We start from the raw sequence: 19641 nt of genomic DNA on the forward strand, positions 1-19641 counted from the left end.
TTCGTATCGTCTGAGATTCCCAAAGATTGGAAAGCTGCCGCGGTCATCCCCCTCTTCAAAGGGGGAGACACTCTAGACCCAAAGTGCTACAGACCTATATCTATCCTACCCTGCCTTTCTAAGGTCTTCAAAAGCCAAGTCAACAAACAAATTACTGACAATTTCGAATCCCACCGTACCTTCTCTGCTATGCAATCTGGTTTCTGAGCTGGTCATGGGTGCACCTCAGCCAAGCTCAAAACGATATCATAACCGCCATCGATAAGAGACATTACAGTGCAGCCGTATTCATCGACCTGGCCAAGGCTTTCGACTCTGTCAATCACCACATTCTTATTGGCAGACTCAACAGCCTTGGTTTCTCAAACGATTGCCTCGCCTGGTTCACCAACTACTTCTCTGATAGAGTTCAGTGTGTCAAAACGGAGGGCCTGTTGTCTGGACCTCTTGCAGTCTCTATAGGGGTGCCAAAGGGTTCAATTCTCGGGCCGACTCTCTTTTCTGTATATATCAATGATGTCGCTCTCGCTGCTGGTGATTCTCTGATCCACCTCTACACAGACGACACCATTCTGTATACCTCTGGCCCTTCTTTGGACACTGTGTTAACAAACCTCCAGCAGAGCTTTAATGCCATACAACTCTCCTTCCGTGGCCTCCAACTGCTCTTAAATGCAAGTAAAACTAAGTGCATGCTCTTCAACCGATCACTGCCCGCACCAGCTCGCCCGTCCAGCATCACTACTCTGGACGGTTCTGACTTAGAATATGTTGACAACTACAAATACCTAGGTGTCTGCCTAGACTGTAAACTCTCCTTCCAGACTCACATAAAGCATCTCCATTCCAAAATTAAATCTAGAATCGGCTTCCTATTTCGCAACAAAGCATCCTTTACCCATGCTGCCAAACATACCCTCGTAAAACTGACCATCCTACCGATCCTCGACTTCGGCGATGTCATCTATAAAATAGCCTCCAACACTCTACTCAACAAATTGGATGCAGTCTATCACAGTGCCATCCGTTTTGTCACCAAAGCCCCATATATTACCCACCACTGTAACCTGTACGCTCTCGTTGGCTGGCCCTCGCTTCATACTCGTCGCCAAACCCACTGGCTCCAGGTCATCTACAAGTCTCTGCTAGGTAAAACCCCGCCTTATCTCAGCTCACTGGTTACCATAGCAGCACTCACCTGTAGCACGCGCTCCAGCAGGTATATCTCACTGGTCACCCGCAAAGCCTTTCCTTCCAGTTCTCTGCTGCCAATGACTGGAACGAACTGCAAAAATCAATGAAGCTGGAGACCCATATCTCCCTCACTAGCTTTAAGCACTAGCTGTCAGAGCAGCTCACAGATCACTGCACCTGTACATAGCCCATCTGTAAACAGCCCATCCAACTAACTCATCCCCATACTGTATTTATTTACTTATCTTGCTCCTTTGCACCCCAGTATCTCTACTTGCACATTCATCTTCTGCACATCTACCATTCCAGTGTCTAATTGCTATATTGTAATTACTTCGCCACCATGGCCTATTTATTGCCTTACCTCCCTTATCTTACCTCATTTGCACTCACTGTATATAGATTTGTCTTTTTTCTACTGTATTATTGACTGTATGTTTGTTTATTCCATGTGTAACTCTGTGTTGTTGTATGTGTCGATGTGCTTTGCTGTATCTTGGCCAGGTCGCAGTTGTAAATGAGAACTTGATCTCAACTAGCCTACCTGGTTAAATAAAGGTGAAATAAAAATAAATAAATAAATCTGCTACTCAGACACGAGCACGTACTTAATGGGAGAACACCCAGCTGAAAATGTCCAAAATGTCCTTTCTGCCTTTCATCAAACAGAGCAGATTTGTCATCAGATCTTTGCCGCTGACATTAAACTAATGATCCTTTGCTAAATGGTGGTTTGATTGTGTGATGCTGGAGCAAGGGCCTCCCATCGACCCCCCAGCAGTTCCTAGTGCGTAACCTCTCACATCTGTCTCTCTGCTGCATGCCAGAGGTCTAGCGGGCCGGGGATAGCCTCTGAAGTTAGGGGGGCGAGGGGTGTCGCATCCACACACACACACACACACACACACACACAGACACAGACACACACACACACACACACACACACACACACACACACACACACACACACACACACACACACACACACACACACACACACACACACACACACACACACACACACACACACACACACACACACACACACTCCCCCCTTGCCTCCCTACAGCCGGATGCAGGTGATCCATCAGGTGAATGGTGTTCACCTGTACCTTCTGAGCACGCCGCTTGTCAGCTCTCTGGTTCTGGTGATAGATGCGGCTAAAGTTGGACACGATGACGGGAACAGGCAGGGCGATTACCAGCACCCCGCTCAGAGAACAGATAGAACCAAAGATCTTCCCTGCGATCGTCTTGGGCACCATGTCCCCGTAACTATAGAGAGAGAGAAAGAGAGAGAGAGAGGGGCGGGGGAGAAAGAGAGAAATAGGGAGAGAGAAAGAGTAGAAAATATGAAATACTGTATTTAAAATACAGTATTGTATATATTTAAAATGCAATCTCCAGTTCTGAAACTGTACATTTGACCTTCCAAAGGGTTAGCATCTCAGCAGGTTGTGTGTGTGTGTGTGTGTTTAGGTGTGTATGTATGTGTGTGTTTATGCGTGTGTATGTGTGTGTGAGTATGTGTGTGTGTGTGTCTGTGTATTGTGTACCGAGACACTCTCTACTTTTCGACTTGGGGGCTAAACCCATATCAACAGCGACTCTCTTTCATTCCCAGCTTTCCCATTCGTTTCTTGCTATGCAATTACGTGTTGCTCTCTCAGTTCCTTCGGCTGAGGCTAATTTTATTACACAGGTGGAGGAGGCAGTGACAAGCTTAGTAACAGGTGGGGAGAGGCAGCGAGATAGAGGTGCTATCTGGGCTGCTCAGACAGGGCACAACAAAGTCACGCCAGCACAGCTCCTTTCTTGTCAGTTCAGGGGCAGGCAGGGTGAGCACAGGGGAACAAATCACTTTGTCAATGGGGACTTCAGGTACAAGCTCTCATGAAGTTGAGCCAAAAGAGAGGTGTGTGTGTGTGTTTATTTATTTAACCTTTATTTAACTAGGCAATTCAGTTAAGAAAAATATCTTATTTACAATGATGGCCTACCGCGGCTAAACCCTAATCCGGACAACGCTGAGACAATTGTGCGCCGCCCTATGGGACTCCCAATCACGGCCGGTTGTGATACAGCCTGGAATCGAACCAGGGTCTGTAGTGACACCTCTAGCACTGAGATGCACTGCTCGCCACTCGGGAGCAGTGGTCTAAGAGTGTGGTGGGGCGGGGAGGTTAAGGGGGGGGTTAACGGGGTTGAGAGTGTTTTACTTGGCAGACCTACTCTGAATCAGTAAACAAACAAAAAAACATAAATGTAAAATATAGTTGTGGAGTTTGGAGAATGTCAGACACACACAGCCCAGGTGATATTTCACTGCAAACCAATCATCAGAGGTAATATTCCTGTGACTTCTTTTGTTTCCTGTGTCATTTGCCCTGATTGAGAAATCTGTAGTCAACTGTAAATGTATTCTGACAATCTATTTACGACCTTTTTACCGAACAACACCAACCTTTGTCATAATGTATTTCTTGTGTATTCCATGTATTCTCCTAAACAACAGAGCAATGCCTTCAAGCTCACTACGGTCAATTAAAAGACAGAGAGAGAGAGAATAATATCAATGATAACTTTTCTGTAAAGCAACATCATTTTTTCCAGTTGTCACGTCTACATCTAATTAAAAGCCAAATATTCTCAGGCTTGACTTGGATACTCTCCAAGTATGTTAGTAGAGTACTCATGACCAGAGTTTCCGTGACCGGGAAGATTTTAATTTACCGGCCATTTGAGAAAGTGGAATCTAAAGATGTAACAACTAGGATGGGTTGCTAATATGACTAGGATTGTGCCTTTGACTTCTGGACAACGAAGGAAAGATGATATGAAAACAGGGAAGCAAATAGGGAAGCAAATGGAAATACTTTCTCCAGAAAGCATGACTTAGCCACAGAGGAATCGAGGATCATTAGCTTCTTTTCAAAAATAACTGGATTGTTTCAAATCACAAGCTCGTAGGCCTATGCCTATTTGGGAAGCCTGCAATTTGGGCAGCGCGCTTGGCAATAGGCCTAGCTGATTATTGAATTGCTGTTGTCAGTGAAAAGGATCTAAAATATGTGTTAAGATAGTATCTTGAGTATAATTTAAAATGTTGAGACAAGAAGAAGGGGAGGGGTGTGTGGCGAAGATATAGGCAAGTCTCTCTCCACAATGGCTCAGCTGTCTCCTGCCAGTTTCATTGTGTGAATAGTTTTTTGTAGTTTTTGTAGTTTTTTTGTAATGATCTTTTTATTAAAATGTTATTTTCTATTAACAGGGGTTACATAGACAACCATACAAAGTGCACCACACCAATAAAATGAATAAGGATAGAGTAAAACATTAAACAAAAAGGCAGTCAAAAATTGAGAGAAAAAAATACAAACATCACAATTACAACATGGGTGGGTCGAGCCCTGAATGCAGATTGGCTGACAGCCGTGGTATATCAGACCATATACAACGGGTATGACAAAATATGTATTTCTACTGCTCTAATTGCGTTGGTCTTTGTAAGACGCAGAGTAGGTGAACGGAGGATCTCTGCGTGTGTGGTTCCCACCGTGAAGCATGGAGGAGGATGTGTGATGGTGTGGGGGTGCTTTGCTGGTGACATTGTCAGTGATTCATTTAGAATTCAAGGCACACTTAACCAGCACGGCTACCACAGCTTTCTGAAGCGATACGCCATCCCATCTGTGTGCGCTTAGTGGGACTTTCATTTGTTTTTCTATAGGACAATGACTCAACACACCTCCAGGCTGTGTAAGGAATATTTGACCGAGAAGGAGAGTGATGGAGTGCTGCATCAGATGACTTGGCCTACACAATCAGACCTCAACCCAATTGTGATAGTTTGGGATGAGTTGGACTGCAGAGATAAGGAAAAGCAGCCAACAAGTGCTTAGCATATGTGGGAACTCTTTCAAGTCTGTTGGAAAAGCATTCCAGGTGAAGCTGGTTGAGAGAATGCCAAGAGTGTGCAAAGCTGTCATCAAGGCAAAGGGTGGCTATTTTGAAGAATCAAACATGTTAATTAAATATATTTTGATTTGTTTAACACTTGTTTGGTTACTACATGATTCCATATGTGTTATTTCATGGTTTTGATGTCTTCACTATTATTCTACAATGTAGAAAATAGTAGGTGTCCAAACTTTTGACTGGTACTGTATAGGCTAGGCTACATGTGACTGTATTGTGTGTGTGTTCGGGTACATGCATATGAGTGCAATAGCGATAATGTTTAGGAAAATGTAAAAGATCAGGTTATTCATTCATTTGTCCTCCACATGTCCATAGATCTATGCTAATTCCCCTTTATTCAATATAGGACATAATTAAACTTCTTAAAAACCCTTAGTGGGCTTCCTGTTAACAACATGACAGAAAACAGGGTATATACTGTTTTTGGTGTCTGTCGTTTCATTTGGGGACTCGGCAGTGGGGGGTTTCAAAATTGTATTCTTATGTGATGCACTACTCAGTCTGAGTGAAGTTATTATTTAACACTACTGAAACATAAACAGTTCATTTAAAGCAGTCTCCTGGAATGTTCGGGGCATGTGGTCAAGAGGTAGAAAATTCTAACATTCTTAAAAATGGAAAGGGTTTCAATTGCTATGCTACAGGAGACCCATTTATCTTCACCAGAACATGCTGAAGGGGGATTGGGTGTGCCAGGTGTATTTTTCTTATTTTAGTTCAAACAAAAGAGGCGCTGCCATCCTTGGAAATAAAATGTCCCATTTATTATTTGAGCACCAAGTTACAGACCCTGAAGGACTATTTATTTTGAATACAGGTAATATACTTGGTCAACATCTTACTATACTAAATGTATATGCCCCGAACACATACTCCACCAAAGGGACTTGGGTTTATTTCAGGAGATTTTATCTGTACTTTGGATTAACTGGATAAATCTTCAGCTGCTCCAGTCTCGAATCATAGAGCCTCAAATACTCTTAGAAACATTTGTGATTCATCTGGTTTAGTAGACATATGGAGAGAGCTAAATCCTAATGTCAGAGACTATACTTTCTACTCTAGGCCCCATAATTCATTTTCTAGATTGGGCAATTTTTTATGCCCTCTACTTACATGCATGTTGTCCAGTCATGTGATATTGGTTCTATAGTCATTTCTGACCATGCACACAGTGTATATAGATAATGAAATTGGCAAAACAATCCCAAAACAAACTACATCTCCGCTTAACAATAAAGGATTCTGCTCTGTGATAAAAGATAAATTATCACATTACTGTCTTGAGAATCAACTCTCTCCTGTCTCAGCTGCAATTGTCTAGGAGGCTGCTAAAGCAACCATAAAGGGTTGTATAATTTCCCAAGTCTCTCTGATCAAGAAGTTTAGGATGGAAAATAGGGAAAGGTTGGAGGCTGAAGTAAATCCTGTAGAACTTCTTCATAAACAACAACCAACCCAGGAGAACAGGAAGTCACTAGCTTATGCTGAGGCCAAACTCTATTTAGATCATACAAAAGCATGTCAAAAAAACGATTATTTTTTACCAAGCAAAAATATTCTGAGTTCGGTAACCGTCCGTGCCGTCTACTTCCACACCAACTTAAAAAATAACAGAACGAAAGATCAATTAAGTCTATAAGGATGGCAGATGGCTATACTTCTTACGATCCATTGCTTGTAAATAATATGTTTTGCGACTTCTAAAAATCTCTTTATACTTCACAATGTACAAGATCTAACAACAAAATTACAAAATATCTGAATAAGATCATCTTGCCCACTACAGTATATCAGATGAGCATAGAAATATACTAAATGCTCCCTTTACTCCTGAAGAGGTTTGGGAAACTGTTAAGGCAATGCCTTCTGGCAAGAAACCCAGCCTTGATGGCTTCCCGGCCGAGTTCTACAAGATGTTCTGCCTGAGATTTGGCCTATCTTCATGCCTGCTCTAAATGATGTTTGAAACAGACATCATACCAGAGTCCTAGAAAACTGCATCCATTAGCCTGTTTCTATAAAAGGGCAAAACCCCATTAAACTGCAGTTTGCTAGGATTCTATGTTAAAATAGTTGCTAAAACACTTGCTCGCAGGTTGGAAGTCCTACTCCAGACCTCATTAAACATGGCTTTGTCAAATCCAGATTTGGAATGGACAATGTGAGACGTGCTTTAATATCATAAATCATCTTGGCAGAATGAAAGACCCTCATTGTCTCTCGATGCTGAAAAGAGTTGAGTGGAAATGATTGTTTCTGGTATTAGAAAAAGTCAATCGGGGTGACAGTTTTATTAATTTAGTAAAATTACTTTATTCTGACCCATCAGCGGCAGTTAACACAAATTGTAAATTATCAGAAAGATTTTCTATCGGTAGGGGCTATCGCCAAGGCTGTCCTTTATCTCCTGCTCTGTTCTCGTTAGTCATAGAACCACTTGCTGATGCAATAAGGTCTAGGGGCATCTCTATGGGTGACGAAGATCATAGAATTTCATTAATTACTGATGATGTGCTTTTATACATGTCTAAACCAGAGACATCTGTCACTGAAGTAATGGACATCATACCTGAATATGGTAGCCTGTCGGTACAAAATTAACACAGATAAATCCATGGCTTTACCTTTGAACATCCCCTCTACAATCAACTTAGAAACAATATCTCCATTCCAATTGACTGAAACAGACTTTAAATACTTGGGCTATACAGTACCAGTCAAAAGTTAGCACACACCTACTCATTCAAGGGTTTTTCTTTTTAGTATTTTCTACATTATAGATAATAGTGTAATAGAGAAGACATCAAAACTATGAAATAACACTTATGGAAATACTTAGTAAACAAAAAAGTGTTCAACAAATGATAATAGATTTTAGAGTAGCCACCCTTTGCTTGATTTGTGTGTCCAAACTACTTTTGACTGGTACTGTATATATATATATATATATATATATATATATATATATATATATATATATATATATATATATATATATATATATATATACACTGCTCAAAAAAATAAAGGGAACACTTAAACAACACAATGTAACTCCAAGTCAATCACACTTCTGTGAAATCAAACTGTCCACTTAGGAAGCAACACTGATTGACAATAAATTTCACATGCTGTTGTGCAAATGGAATAGACAAAAGGTGGAAATTATAGGCAATTAGCAAGACACCCCCAAAAAAGTAGTGATTCTGCAGGTGGTGATCACAGACCACTTCTCAGTTCCTATGCTTCCTGGCTGATGTTTTGGTCACTTTTGAATGCTGGCGGTGCTCTCACTCTAGTGGTAGCATGAGACGGAGTCTACAACCCACACAAGTGGCTCAGGTAGTGCAGTTCATCCAGGATGGCACATCAATGCGAGCTGTGGCAAAAAGGTTTGCTGTGTCTGTCAGCATCCATTTGCACAACAGCATGTGAAATTTATTGTCAATCAGTGTTGCTTTCTAAGTGGACAGTTTGATTTCACAGAAGTGTGATTGACTTGGAGTTACATTGTGTTGTTTAAGTGTTCCCTTTATTATAATATACGCCACTTTGTCTACCTTGAGGCCCAACTAAAGGAGCAAATTAAGGAACGTCATTGGAACATCATTGGGTTTTGGCTTATTCATTCAACCTCAGTTCTGTAAATGAAAAGCCTAGTTACATTACACCATTATGCTTATTAACGATTACTTTGCATACCTACCATGGCATGGTGGACGGTTCCATCCCGAGGTAGTCAGCCATCTATATGCGGTGCATGGACTACCCAAATAGGGCAAATAAAAGTTAATCACGTTCACGGCCATAAGCTGTCGATGACTGGGGGCCTGTCAAACATCTTTCCACCGAGGATGTCTTGCAGGAAAGAGGCCATGAACTCGGTAGGGTTCCACCCTTCTGTCCCTTCTGGGATTCCGATAAACGGTTTTCCTGTTTATCTAGACTAACCTTTAGCTTCACGTTCTCGGGGGTAAGCTCATGGTTTTTGGTATCCAATTCGGTAAGCCACTTATTGATGTCGGTCAACGATGTTTCCATATCCTTTATTTTGGGGGTTTGTGTCGTGACAGTTGTTTGTAGTGTCCCCATAGTTGACTGGACTTCTGTCATAATTTCAGCTTGTAGACTTGACACAGAGGTACGAAGTTTGGTCATAAAATCAGAGTGTAGTGTAGCCATTTCTGCGCGGATGGTGACTAGCATCTCCATAACTTTAGCATCCGCCATCTTGTTGCGAGTCTACATCGTGTCTTCTTGTTCACCATTCTGTCTCGTTTTCCCGGTTACAGACATATCCAAGAATGCCACCCAAACATTGCTAGAGCCAGTAGGTGTGCAAAGTGTGCTCTCTGCACACCCACAGGAAAGGAAGACCCAGAGGATAATTTCATTAGAGTTAACTGCACCTCATAATGCAGCCCAAAAGTATCAACCCTTAGTGGAGGGGCCTCGGAACACGTCTTTACGTAGCCATGTTGAAACCGTGCCCGTTTTTCTTTTTTAATCAATTCCGCATTAAATATGTCACCAGTTGTAAATGTACCTTTAATCCCTGTCATTTGGTTACATTCATTTCTGTTTATGTGTGTATTGATTACAGTCCGTTCTCATTCTTGGAGTGGAAACATTGTTTGCAGAGTTCAACACCTGCTACACTTGTGAAAAACAAGTTTTGGTTTATTTCATAACCATCATTTATGAGATTTGTCAATTTTTTCATTGTCTTTTGTTTGGAGTGCTCCATGTGAGCAATGAGCATGTTTCTGGTTTCTCTTTCCTGATAATGTTGAGGGAGCGCGCATGTCTGAGCAAGCACAGAAGTACCTGGCCTGCTGCACGGAAATGTAGGAAAGCATTGTTGTTTTTTTACATCCATTGCGAATTATAATAGAGTACATTATACAGCAACATGTAAAGTCTTGGTCCCATGTTTCATTAGCTGAAATATTAGGTGAAATATTCCATATGCACAAAAAGCTTATTTCTCTTAATTTATGTGCACAAATTTGTTTACATCCCTGTTAGTGAGCATATCTCCTTCGCCAAAATAATCCATCCACCTGACAGGTGTGGCATATTAGGAAGCTGATTAAACAGCATGATCATTACACAGGTGCACCTTGTGCTGGGAACAATAAAGGGCTACTCTAAAATGTGCAGTTTTGTCACACAACACAATGCCACAGATGTCTCAAGTTTTGATGGAGCATGCAATTGGCATGTCCACCAGAGCTCTTGCCAGATAATTTTATGTTAATTTCTCTACCATAAGCTGCCTCCAACATCATTTTAGAGAATTTGGCAGTACGTACAACCGGCCTCACAACGGCAGACTACGTGTAACCACGCTAGCCCAGGACCTCCACATCCGGCTTCTTCACCTGCGGGATCTTCTGAGGAGTATTTTTGTCTGTAATAAAGCCCTTTTGTGGGGAAAAGCTCATTCTCATTTGATTGGCACCCATGACTGCGCCCCTGCCCAGTCATGTGAAATCCATAGATTAGGGCCTAATGAACTGTAGCTCAGTAAAATGTGTCCATATGGTAGAGGCTGGTGATCTCGCAGTAGTTGACTTTTAACTTTTCCATTTCATAACTTTAATTCTGATTATTCTGATTAACCACTTGTCAATGATTTTGAGAGACAAAAACATTATTATTGAAATGAAACTGTTCCACAAAAATATGCATATGAAAATCATAACTCTGACGAAGATCAGTAGATATGGTAGGATAAATTGTTTGCTTCCCCTCACGCGTAGTCTATGAAGTCTTTGTAAAAGAATTGCTTCCCCATTTCCATGGTCGGATTTGGCCTAGGCTACTTTGAAGCAAGGTAGTACATGCCTCATAATATGAAATAAAGCATCCAGGTTTCAAACAATTAAGTATGTTTTCAAAATGCATAAATCCAGCTCACATTGTAAAGTGGTGGGTAACACGCTGATAGCCTGTTGCCTGCACTTGATGGTGAATGGGAGGCGCGCTTTAGTACCAGTTGAGAAATAATACCAATAGTAGCTCTTTTTAACAGCGCACCAAAATGGTTTTTAACACATGATTGCATTTACAATTGTTGCACAATGAATGGGCTTATAAAAGCATGTTTTACTCAAGCAGCAACCAGCTGAGGAGCAGCAGGAGAAATCCCTCTCAAAAAAACCTCTGCACTGTATGCTGTGCGCGAGCTTGTGATAGTTGTGTTGGATAAATATAATACATGATGACTAACAAAAATACACATAGCCAATTTAATTCCACTAAATTATGCCAATTAACCTATAGACCGATATGCATAATGGTCAAATGTATTTACATCGGCTTGTATTTCCATCAATGACTGAAATGCATTATTTTGCAATGGGATTTTTTTTCTCCGGTCATTTTGACAGTCAACAATTTAATTTCTTGGGTTTTCTTTTTTTAATCGGCCAAAAGCCGGTAATTACTGGCTAAAGGAAACCCTGTGACAGAAGCGTCCTCTGACTGCTCTGATTCTGGCCATTAACTTTCCTCTCCACTGCGTTCTGCGCAGATTGGACCCCTGACAGGTAACACATGGGCTGTCGCCTCTGCTGGCTCTCAGGGGACTCTCGGGGCCTGCAGGAAGACGCACACCACTGACGTGGGCACTGGCATCAAACTTTTCCTGATGTACATTGTCTCACACAAACTCCCTCTCCATTTCCAAGCGTCTTCTGCAAACTCCCTCTCTCTGCCTGCCACCCTCACTGAATGCCCACGACTTCTTCTCTGAGGGAAATGGGATTGTGTAATAACCAAGGTTACTCCTAAAAAAGCAAATTGAGCCATAAAATGTTTCTTCTACTTCCTGCTGTCTTATTCTCTTTTTCAGAGTCAATCACCCCTGGCAAAGATTTCCTTTACATGGAGAGGGGGGCTCACAACATAATAAAAGGACGGCAACTCTGGAGAAAAACAGCCCAAAATGATCCCAGCTGTCAGAATGGAGTATCAGAGCTGCAACGTCTCTGAAGCATTGAGACGGGTGTGTTGAGTTGTGTCCTGGCTGCCAAGTGGTGGATCTCTCAGTCCATGCCGTCTGTCTGTCTCTCTATTACTGATGACACCCCATCAGCTCCGTCTCTGCATAACAGCTCTACAGCCAGATAGAAATGTGAAAAATAACGCCTCACAAATTGTTGTTTTCTCTTTACCTCTCTCTAGGTTTGGTAAAAGAGAAATAGGCATTTAAAAAATCCCTGACGGTTATGATCTGGTCAATTTAATGACTTTACTTATAGAATTACGAACCAACCATTTAGAGAACAGCAAAAATGTGATTGGAGGTGGAGGCATGGAAAGTTGATGTCCCCTCTGTAACATCAAAGCTGTAAAATAACTAACATTATGAAAAACCACATTCACCTGGAAAACATCCTTTGTTCGAGTTCAAGGAAAACAATACAACGTGTTACTGTGAAACAGTAAAGCCAGTACTGTGAAGCCATTTGGCTAATCTACAGAGTGTGATTTTCAGACACAAATACATGAATTAGTATCCACTCCACACAACCATAGAGGAAGACAGAGGAAATTAGGAGAGGAGAGATAAACAAAGCTACACTGAGACACACACACACACACACACACACACACACACACACACACACACACACACACACACACACACACACACACACACACACACACACACACACACACACACACACACACACACACACACACACACACACACACACACACACACACACACACAGAGAGAGAGAGAGAGGTGAGCTCCTAAAACACAGTGTGGATGTCACTGGAATGGAACCTCATTATAACTAGGTGATTATAATTAATCAGGAAGTTAGTGGCTCGTTTTATGATGGAAAGAAAGCAAATTAAACATTTGAACATGCATACTGCAAGCTAATCCAACTCATACAGGTCAATAAAGTGAACATGTGACAGAGCAAATGGTCTATGGTTATGATTTTGACAATTACTTACAGCAGACATTTTTGAGTGAAAAAAAGAATAGGCTAACAAGCAAACATATTTGTCAGAGAAACAAACAGTGTGGTTACAAGAGGCAGAAGAGAAAGCTGAAGATACTCAACTACTGCATGTTGTCATTCCTTTGGCAAATTCGTTTCTTCAGGCATTATATTGGTATTGTGGGATGCTCCATATTGGCATTATCTATTGTCCGTTTTACAGAGGAATGAGAGGAGGACGAGGAGGAGAAAATCACTTGTGAAGAAATGTATTCAGACTGTGTCCGTGTTTTATCCCTTCAATTTCTTCTTTACTGTGGTCTTCATTAAATAAATGTCTCCAATTGTTTCCACAACAAGGTCGAAATCTTTTAAAGCAGGTTCTTCTTGATTGTATTCTGATGAACATGAAATGAAATACATTAAATCGGTCGTTTCAAAAACACGCGGCACAACCAAAACAATCCATTAAACTCAATGATTTCAGCTTGTTTGGGGACCAAATGAAAGCAGTGGAGATCTGTCAAACATACTTAATGCTGTGATTTGCTTAAAGGTCCAATGCATCCATTTGATCTCAATATCAAATCATTTCTGGATATTAATTAGGTACCTTAATGTTATTGTTTTCAATTAAAATGGTCAAGAACAAACAAAAATAGCTTCTTAGCACAAAGCTATTTCTCAAGCAAGAATTGTGCTAGGACTGTCTGCGAGTGGTCTGGGTGAGCGGCCTAATTGGACTAGCCTAATGGCAGGGACATGTAACCTGAAAACTAGCTGTTATAGGCAGAGGGCAAACTCTCCTTGCTATTGTTCAATTAACTTATACTGCCTGATGATGTCACCAGGCGGTCCAAAACCCCTCCCATGAAAAACAAGCTGAAATTTCAGGCGGCCTTTTAAAACATCTCTGACTCTAAAAGGGCACTATAATACTTTTTACAATTTCACAGTATTATCCCAACGGAATAGTGTGGAAATATACACTGAGTGTACAAAACATTAGAAACACCTTCCTAATATTTAGTTGCACCTCCTTTTGCCCTCAGAACAGCCTCTATTAGTTGGGGTATGGACTACAAGGTGTCGAAAGTGTTCCACAGGGATGCTGGCCCATGTTGACTCCAATGCTTCCCACAGTTGTGTCAAGTTGGCTGGATGTCTTTTGGGTGGTGGACCATTTTTGATACACACAGGAAAAACCCAGCAGCGTTGCGATTCTTGACACACTCAAACCGGTGCGCCTGGCACATACTACCATAACCCATTCAAAGGCACTTAAATATTTTGTCTTGCCCATTCACCCTCTGAATGGAACACATACACAATCCATGTCTCAAGGCTTAAAAATCTACACTGATTGAAGTGGATCTAACAAGTGACATCAATAAGCGATCATAGCTTTCAACTGGATTCACCTGGTCAGTCTATGTCATGTTCCTAATGTTTTGTACACTAAGTGTGTATACAGTACATTCGGAAAGTATTCAGACCCCTTACCTTTTTCCACATTTTGTTATGTTACAGCCTTATTCTAAAATTGATTATATAATTTTTTCCCCCTAAATCAATCTAAACACAATACCCCATTTACAAATGTATTACAAATAAAAAAACTGAAATACCTTATTACATTAGTATTCAGACCCTTTGCTATGAGACTTGAAATTGAGCTCAGGCACATTATGTTACCATTGATCATCCTTGAGATGTTTCAACAACTTAATTGGAGTCCACCTGTGGTAAATTCAATTGATTGGACATGATTTGGAAAGGCACACCCCTGTCTATATAAGGTCCCACAGTTGACAGTGCATGTCAAAGCATGAGGTCGAAGGAATTATTTGTAGAGCTCCGAGACAGGATTGTGTCAAGGCACAGATCTGGGGAAGGGTACCAAAAAAATTCTGCAGTGTTGAAGGTCTCCAATAACACAGTGGCCTCCATCATTCTTTAATGGAAAAAGTTTGGAACCACCAAGAATCTTCCGGAAGTGGCAAGATGGCGAACTGAACACAGCTATGTAGACCACCTCAAGATAAAAACGTAATATTTAATATCGGTAAGTTAGACTAAATATTAGCACGGCACAATCTGGTGGGTAATAACCTTCAATCTGGATAACAACCCAAAACAAATCATAAGACTAGAGACATTTATCTACAAATATTATGAAAACAAGCAACACCCAAACATGATGGAGAGTAAGACAGGGGAACCTATTTCAAGACGAAAACATGACTCTTCTACAGACACAGACGATTTAATATTTTCACCAACGGGAATGGTAAAGGTCGAAACTCATCTGGTAAAATCAATAAATGACAAAATGGGTATACTTGAACTAGTCAGTAAGGATATAAAAGAGTTGAAGGCAAGACTCGAGATGAGTGACGAAAAAGCTGCGACATTGGAGAAAGAGACAAGCAAGCTAAAAGGGACGGTCAATAAGATTGAAACCGAAGTGAATGAACTTAAAAAGGAGAACATCGTTCTGAGAGAAGCCTTACTTGACATACAGGCTAGATCCATGAGAGAGAATCTGGTACTTACAGGTATCCAAGTGAAAGAAGGAGAAGTACTGAATCTGTAGGTAGAGAGTTCCTCCTTACAGCGCTTCAGATTCCACGCCAAGCTATCGACAAAATGACAAAATCCAACTTGAACGTGTACACCGCTTCGGACAGAGAGGGCAGAGGTATGAACGCCCAATTGTTGCCAAATTTGCTTTCCTTAAAGATAAAATAATGGTTAAAAGCCTGTGTAAAAGACTTGCTGGGACCAAAATTGCCATGAATGACCAGTTACCAAAGGAAATTGCAGAACGGCGTAAAGTTCTGTATCCAATTTTCAAGGAGAATAGATTGTAAGGGAAACGAGTAGCTCTCGTCGTTAATAAACTATATATTGATAACCAGTTGTTCTGAGACACAAAGACTACTCCATGGCTATTTTAAAAATGACAAAGTTCTCATAGAGGAGGCAAATAAGGAAACACATAATTCTAGCCCGGTTATGGATTATAATAATACAAAAAATATAGCTTTTCTATCTATCTTCAAATATAATTAATTGGAACACAAAAGCACTAATTCAACATGGTGGAGATAAAAACTCAGTAAACAGAAGGCACAGTATGTGTGGATGGTGGGGTGTGTGTTTTTTGGTGTTTGGGAAAGTGTGGCGTTGAGTGAGAAAGGATTTGGTTGCATGTCCCTGAACCAATGTATTTCTGTGAGCAGGTTTTGTGAGAGAGCGTTCAATGTTGTTCAGATGAGGGATATACATTTTAGAATAAATTATACATCTAATTTATTTATTGTCCTATCATAGTGGAACAGCGTTTTAAAATAAATTTTACATATCTTTTTTTTATAGTTCTATCATGGTAAACTACATTTTAAAAATAAATGATACATCTAAGTTATTTATTTATGATCCTATATTGATGGAACGGTCCACAACCCTATACCCTAGACACCCACCTGAATGACCCAGATACTAAGGAGAAGTCCCTAACTGTTTTATGGGCCTGCTGTAAGAGCCCTGTACATCAGTACAAATATGAATAGCTAATTATGGAAAATAAGATAAACAGGATTTTTGAAATATATATATATATATATTTGAATAGCTATATATAATACATTTGGCGGTTGATTTGTTTCTGTTCTGTGGGTGGCACTGTGTGCTCTTTTCCAAGGATGGGATCCGGGGGGGTTGGGGGTGGTCTGCCGGGCATTGGGATGGCAACCCAACTTGGGATGAGGAGGGCTTTTAGCGGGTGGAATAGTGATGACCAATTGGAGGTTTACTTAGTAGCAATGCAAATATCATGATACAGCTATATAGACTCAATCATCATGTTACTTTTTAATGGTATGTTTACAAACCTATATTTTCATAAATAGAATTGAAGCTTGTGTCTCATTATGGTAAGTGGTGAATAAGTATAGCCAGTTATAATTGTAATGCCCTAGCAGATAATAAGAAAAGACAATCAGTATTTACCTGGCTAGACGAGAAGGAATAAAATATCTATTGTTAGCAGGAAACTCATTCAACAATTTTAGATGAAGTTTTGTGGAAAAAGGACTGGGGGGTGAAATATATTTCTCCCGTGGGCAAAGGAATTCAAAAGGGATGATGGTATTAATTAACAGTAATTTTGATCCAAATGTGCAAATTGTCCAAACAGATCATCAAGGTAGATGGATGATTTTAAATATGTTATTGGACAATTATTAACAGATATGGCTTATTAAACTATAGGCTCCAAATAATGATGATTCAAGCTTCTTTGAAAATATATATAAGATTTGATCAACTCTATAAGCAACACTAGACTCTATTATTATGGTGGGGGATTTTAATACGGTAAATACCTCTATGGACCGGAAAGGAAATCACACTACAAACTATCACCCTCAGGCACTTAAGGAAATCTTGAATGTCATGGATATATTGGAATTAGTGGATATGTGGAGGGTAAAATACTCTGACCTAGTGAGATATACATGGCGGAGGCTTAATCAACCTAGTCGTCTTGATTACTTTCTTATGTCATTCTCTCTGGCACCAAACGTTTAAAAAGTGTTGATAGGGGACAGAATGCGGTCGGATCATCACATAATTGGCATATATATTACTCTTACAGAATTTCCACGTGGGCGAGGATATTGTAAATGTAATCAAAGCCTACTGGATGATAACTAGTTTATAACTACGATAGAATAATTTATAACTGACTTTTACGACATAACATAGGTACAGCAGATCCATTTTGGATGGGACAATTTTAAATGTTCCTTTAGAGGCCATGCCTTTCAGCACTCATCTATAAAACAAAAGCAATTTAGATCAAAAGAGTCGATAATAACAAAGGAAATTGAAGGACTAACAGTACAGTTAAATAGCAATAAAACGGTACCATAGAGGCACAGAATAAGTTAGAGGAAAAACAAAAAGAAACGGAGGAACTTATTCAAGAAAGATCCAGTGTAATATATTATAAAAATAAAGCGAACTATATGGAATATGGGGAAAAATGCACCAAATTATTTTTCAATCTTCAACATAGAAATGCTACCCAATTTTTTTTATTGAAACTTGTTACAAATGATGGAGTCACGCATGATTCACGAAATTATATTTTGAAAGAGGAAGTGAAGTACTTTAAGAATATGTTTTAGTTCCAGTCTCCTCCATCTCCACTAACCGAAGCTAATTGTATGGATTTTTTTCATATTAATAATGTAAAGTTAACATCTGTACAGAAAGAATCATGTGAAGGCCAAATTACAGAGGAGGAACTTCTTGGTGCAATTAAAGCCTTTATGGCTGGGACAACTCCAGGGCTGGATGGCATACCAGTGGAAGTATATCAAACTTTTTTTGATCTACTCAGAGGACCATTATTAACATGTTTTAACCATTCCTATATAAATGGTAGATTATTGGACACGCAACAAGAAGGTCTGATTTCATGATTACTGAAACAGGATCCAAGTGGTATATATAAAGATCCAGTCCATTAAAAAAAATGGAGGCCTCTTACACTTCAGTGTTGTGATGCAAAAATTCTAGCTAAATACTTGTAGCATAGAATTAAAAAGGTATTGTCAGATATTTTTCATCCTAATCAGACAGGTTTTTAACATGGACGATACATTGGAGATAATATAAGACAAAAACTGGAAACAATAGAATACTGTGAAATATCAGGGACACCAGGCCTGGTTTCCATAGCAGATTTTGAAAAGGATTTTGTTAAAGTACAACTGGAGTTTATATATAAATGCCTAGAATATTTCAATTTTGGAGAATCTCTTATAAAATTGGTTAAAGTTATGTATATTAACGCTGGGTGTAAAATGGTAAATAATGGCTACATCTCAGAAAGTTTTAAACTGTCAAGAGGAGTAAAACAAGGTTGTCCACGATCGGCATATCTATTTATTATCGCCATCGAAATGTTAGCTGTTAAAATTTGATCCAACAATAATATTAATGGATTAGAAATCCGTGGATTTAAAAAAGGTGTCATTGTACGCTGATGATTCATGTTTTCTTTTAAAACCAAAATTAGAATCCCTCCACAGCCTCATAGAGGATCTAGATACTTTTGCTAACCTCTCTGGATTAAAACCAAATTATTGGTAACAATTAAACATAGTTAGTTGATTAGATAGATGACGGTCATCAGATTAATGAAAGTAAAGCCACGACACTACCTAAGTTATCCCTCACCCATCATAGGCCTGCCATTCCCATCCAATCAGAGCACTTGGAAATGCGCTTCTGGACACTGCACCCACTCAGGTCAGAGTGTTATCGTCGTCCGAAAGGCTTCTAGAGTCACCCCAGACAGTTCTTGGAGCTTGCTTGACCCTGACCCTGTGGCGACAGGGCAAATCTGATGTCTTAGCCTGGCAGATTCTCAAAAAGTCTGGAGAGAGAGGGTGCCATAAAATCTTGATCCTTTGTCAATCAA

At 40.1% G+C, this 19641-nt stretch overlaps 1 protein-coding gene across 2 annotated transcripts in view; it reads right to left on the reverse strand.

Annotated features, from left to right (window-relative positions):
- The window catches only part of LOC129851401 (potassium voltage-gated channel subfamily D member 3-like), a 156307-nt gene that overhangs the window by 50005 nt on the left and 86661 nt on the right, over nt 1-19641 (reverse strand). For both annotated transcript variants that reach the window (XM_055917912.1, XM_055917913.1), the window contains exon 3: nt 2301-2469. In XM_055917912.1, the coding sequence (XP_055773887.1) occupies nt 2301-2469 (169 nt within the window). The remainder of the gene's footprint in view (nt 1-2300; nt 2470-19641) is intronic.

Source organism: Salvelinus fontinalis, chromosome 3 (assembly GCF_029448725.1).
Source record: "Salvelinus fontinalis isolate EN_2023a chromosome 3, ASM2944872v1, whole genome shotgun sequence".
Taxonomy (NCBI): Eukaryota; Metazoa; Chordata; class Actinopteri; order Salmoniformes; family Salmonidae; genus Salvelinus; species Salvelinus fontinalis.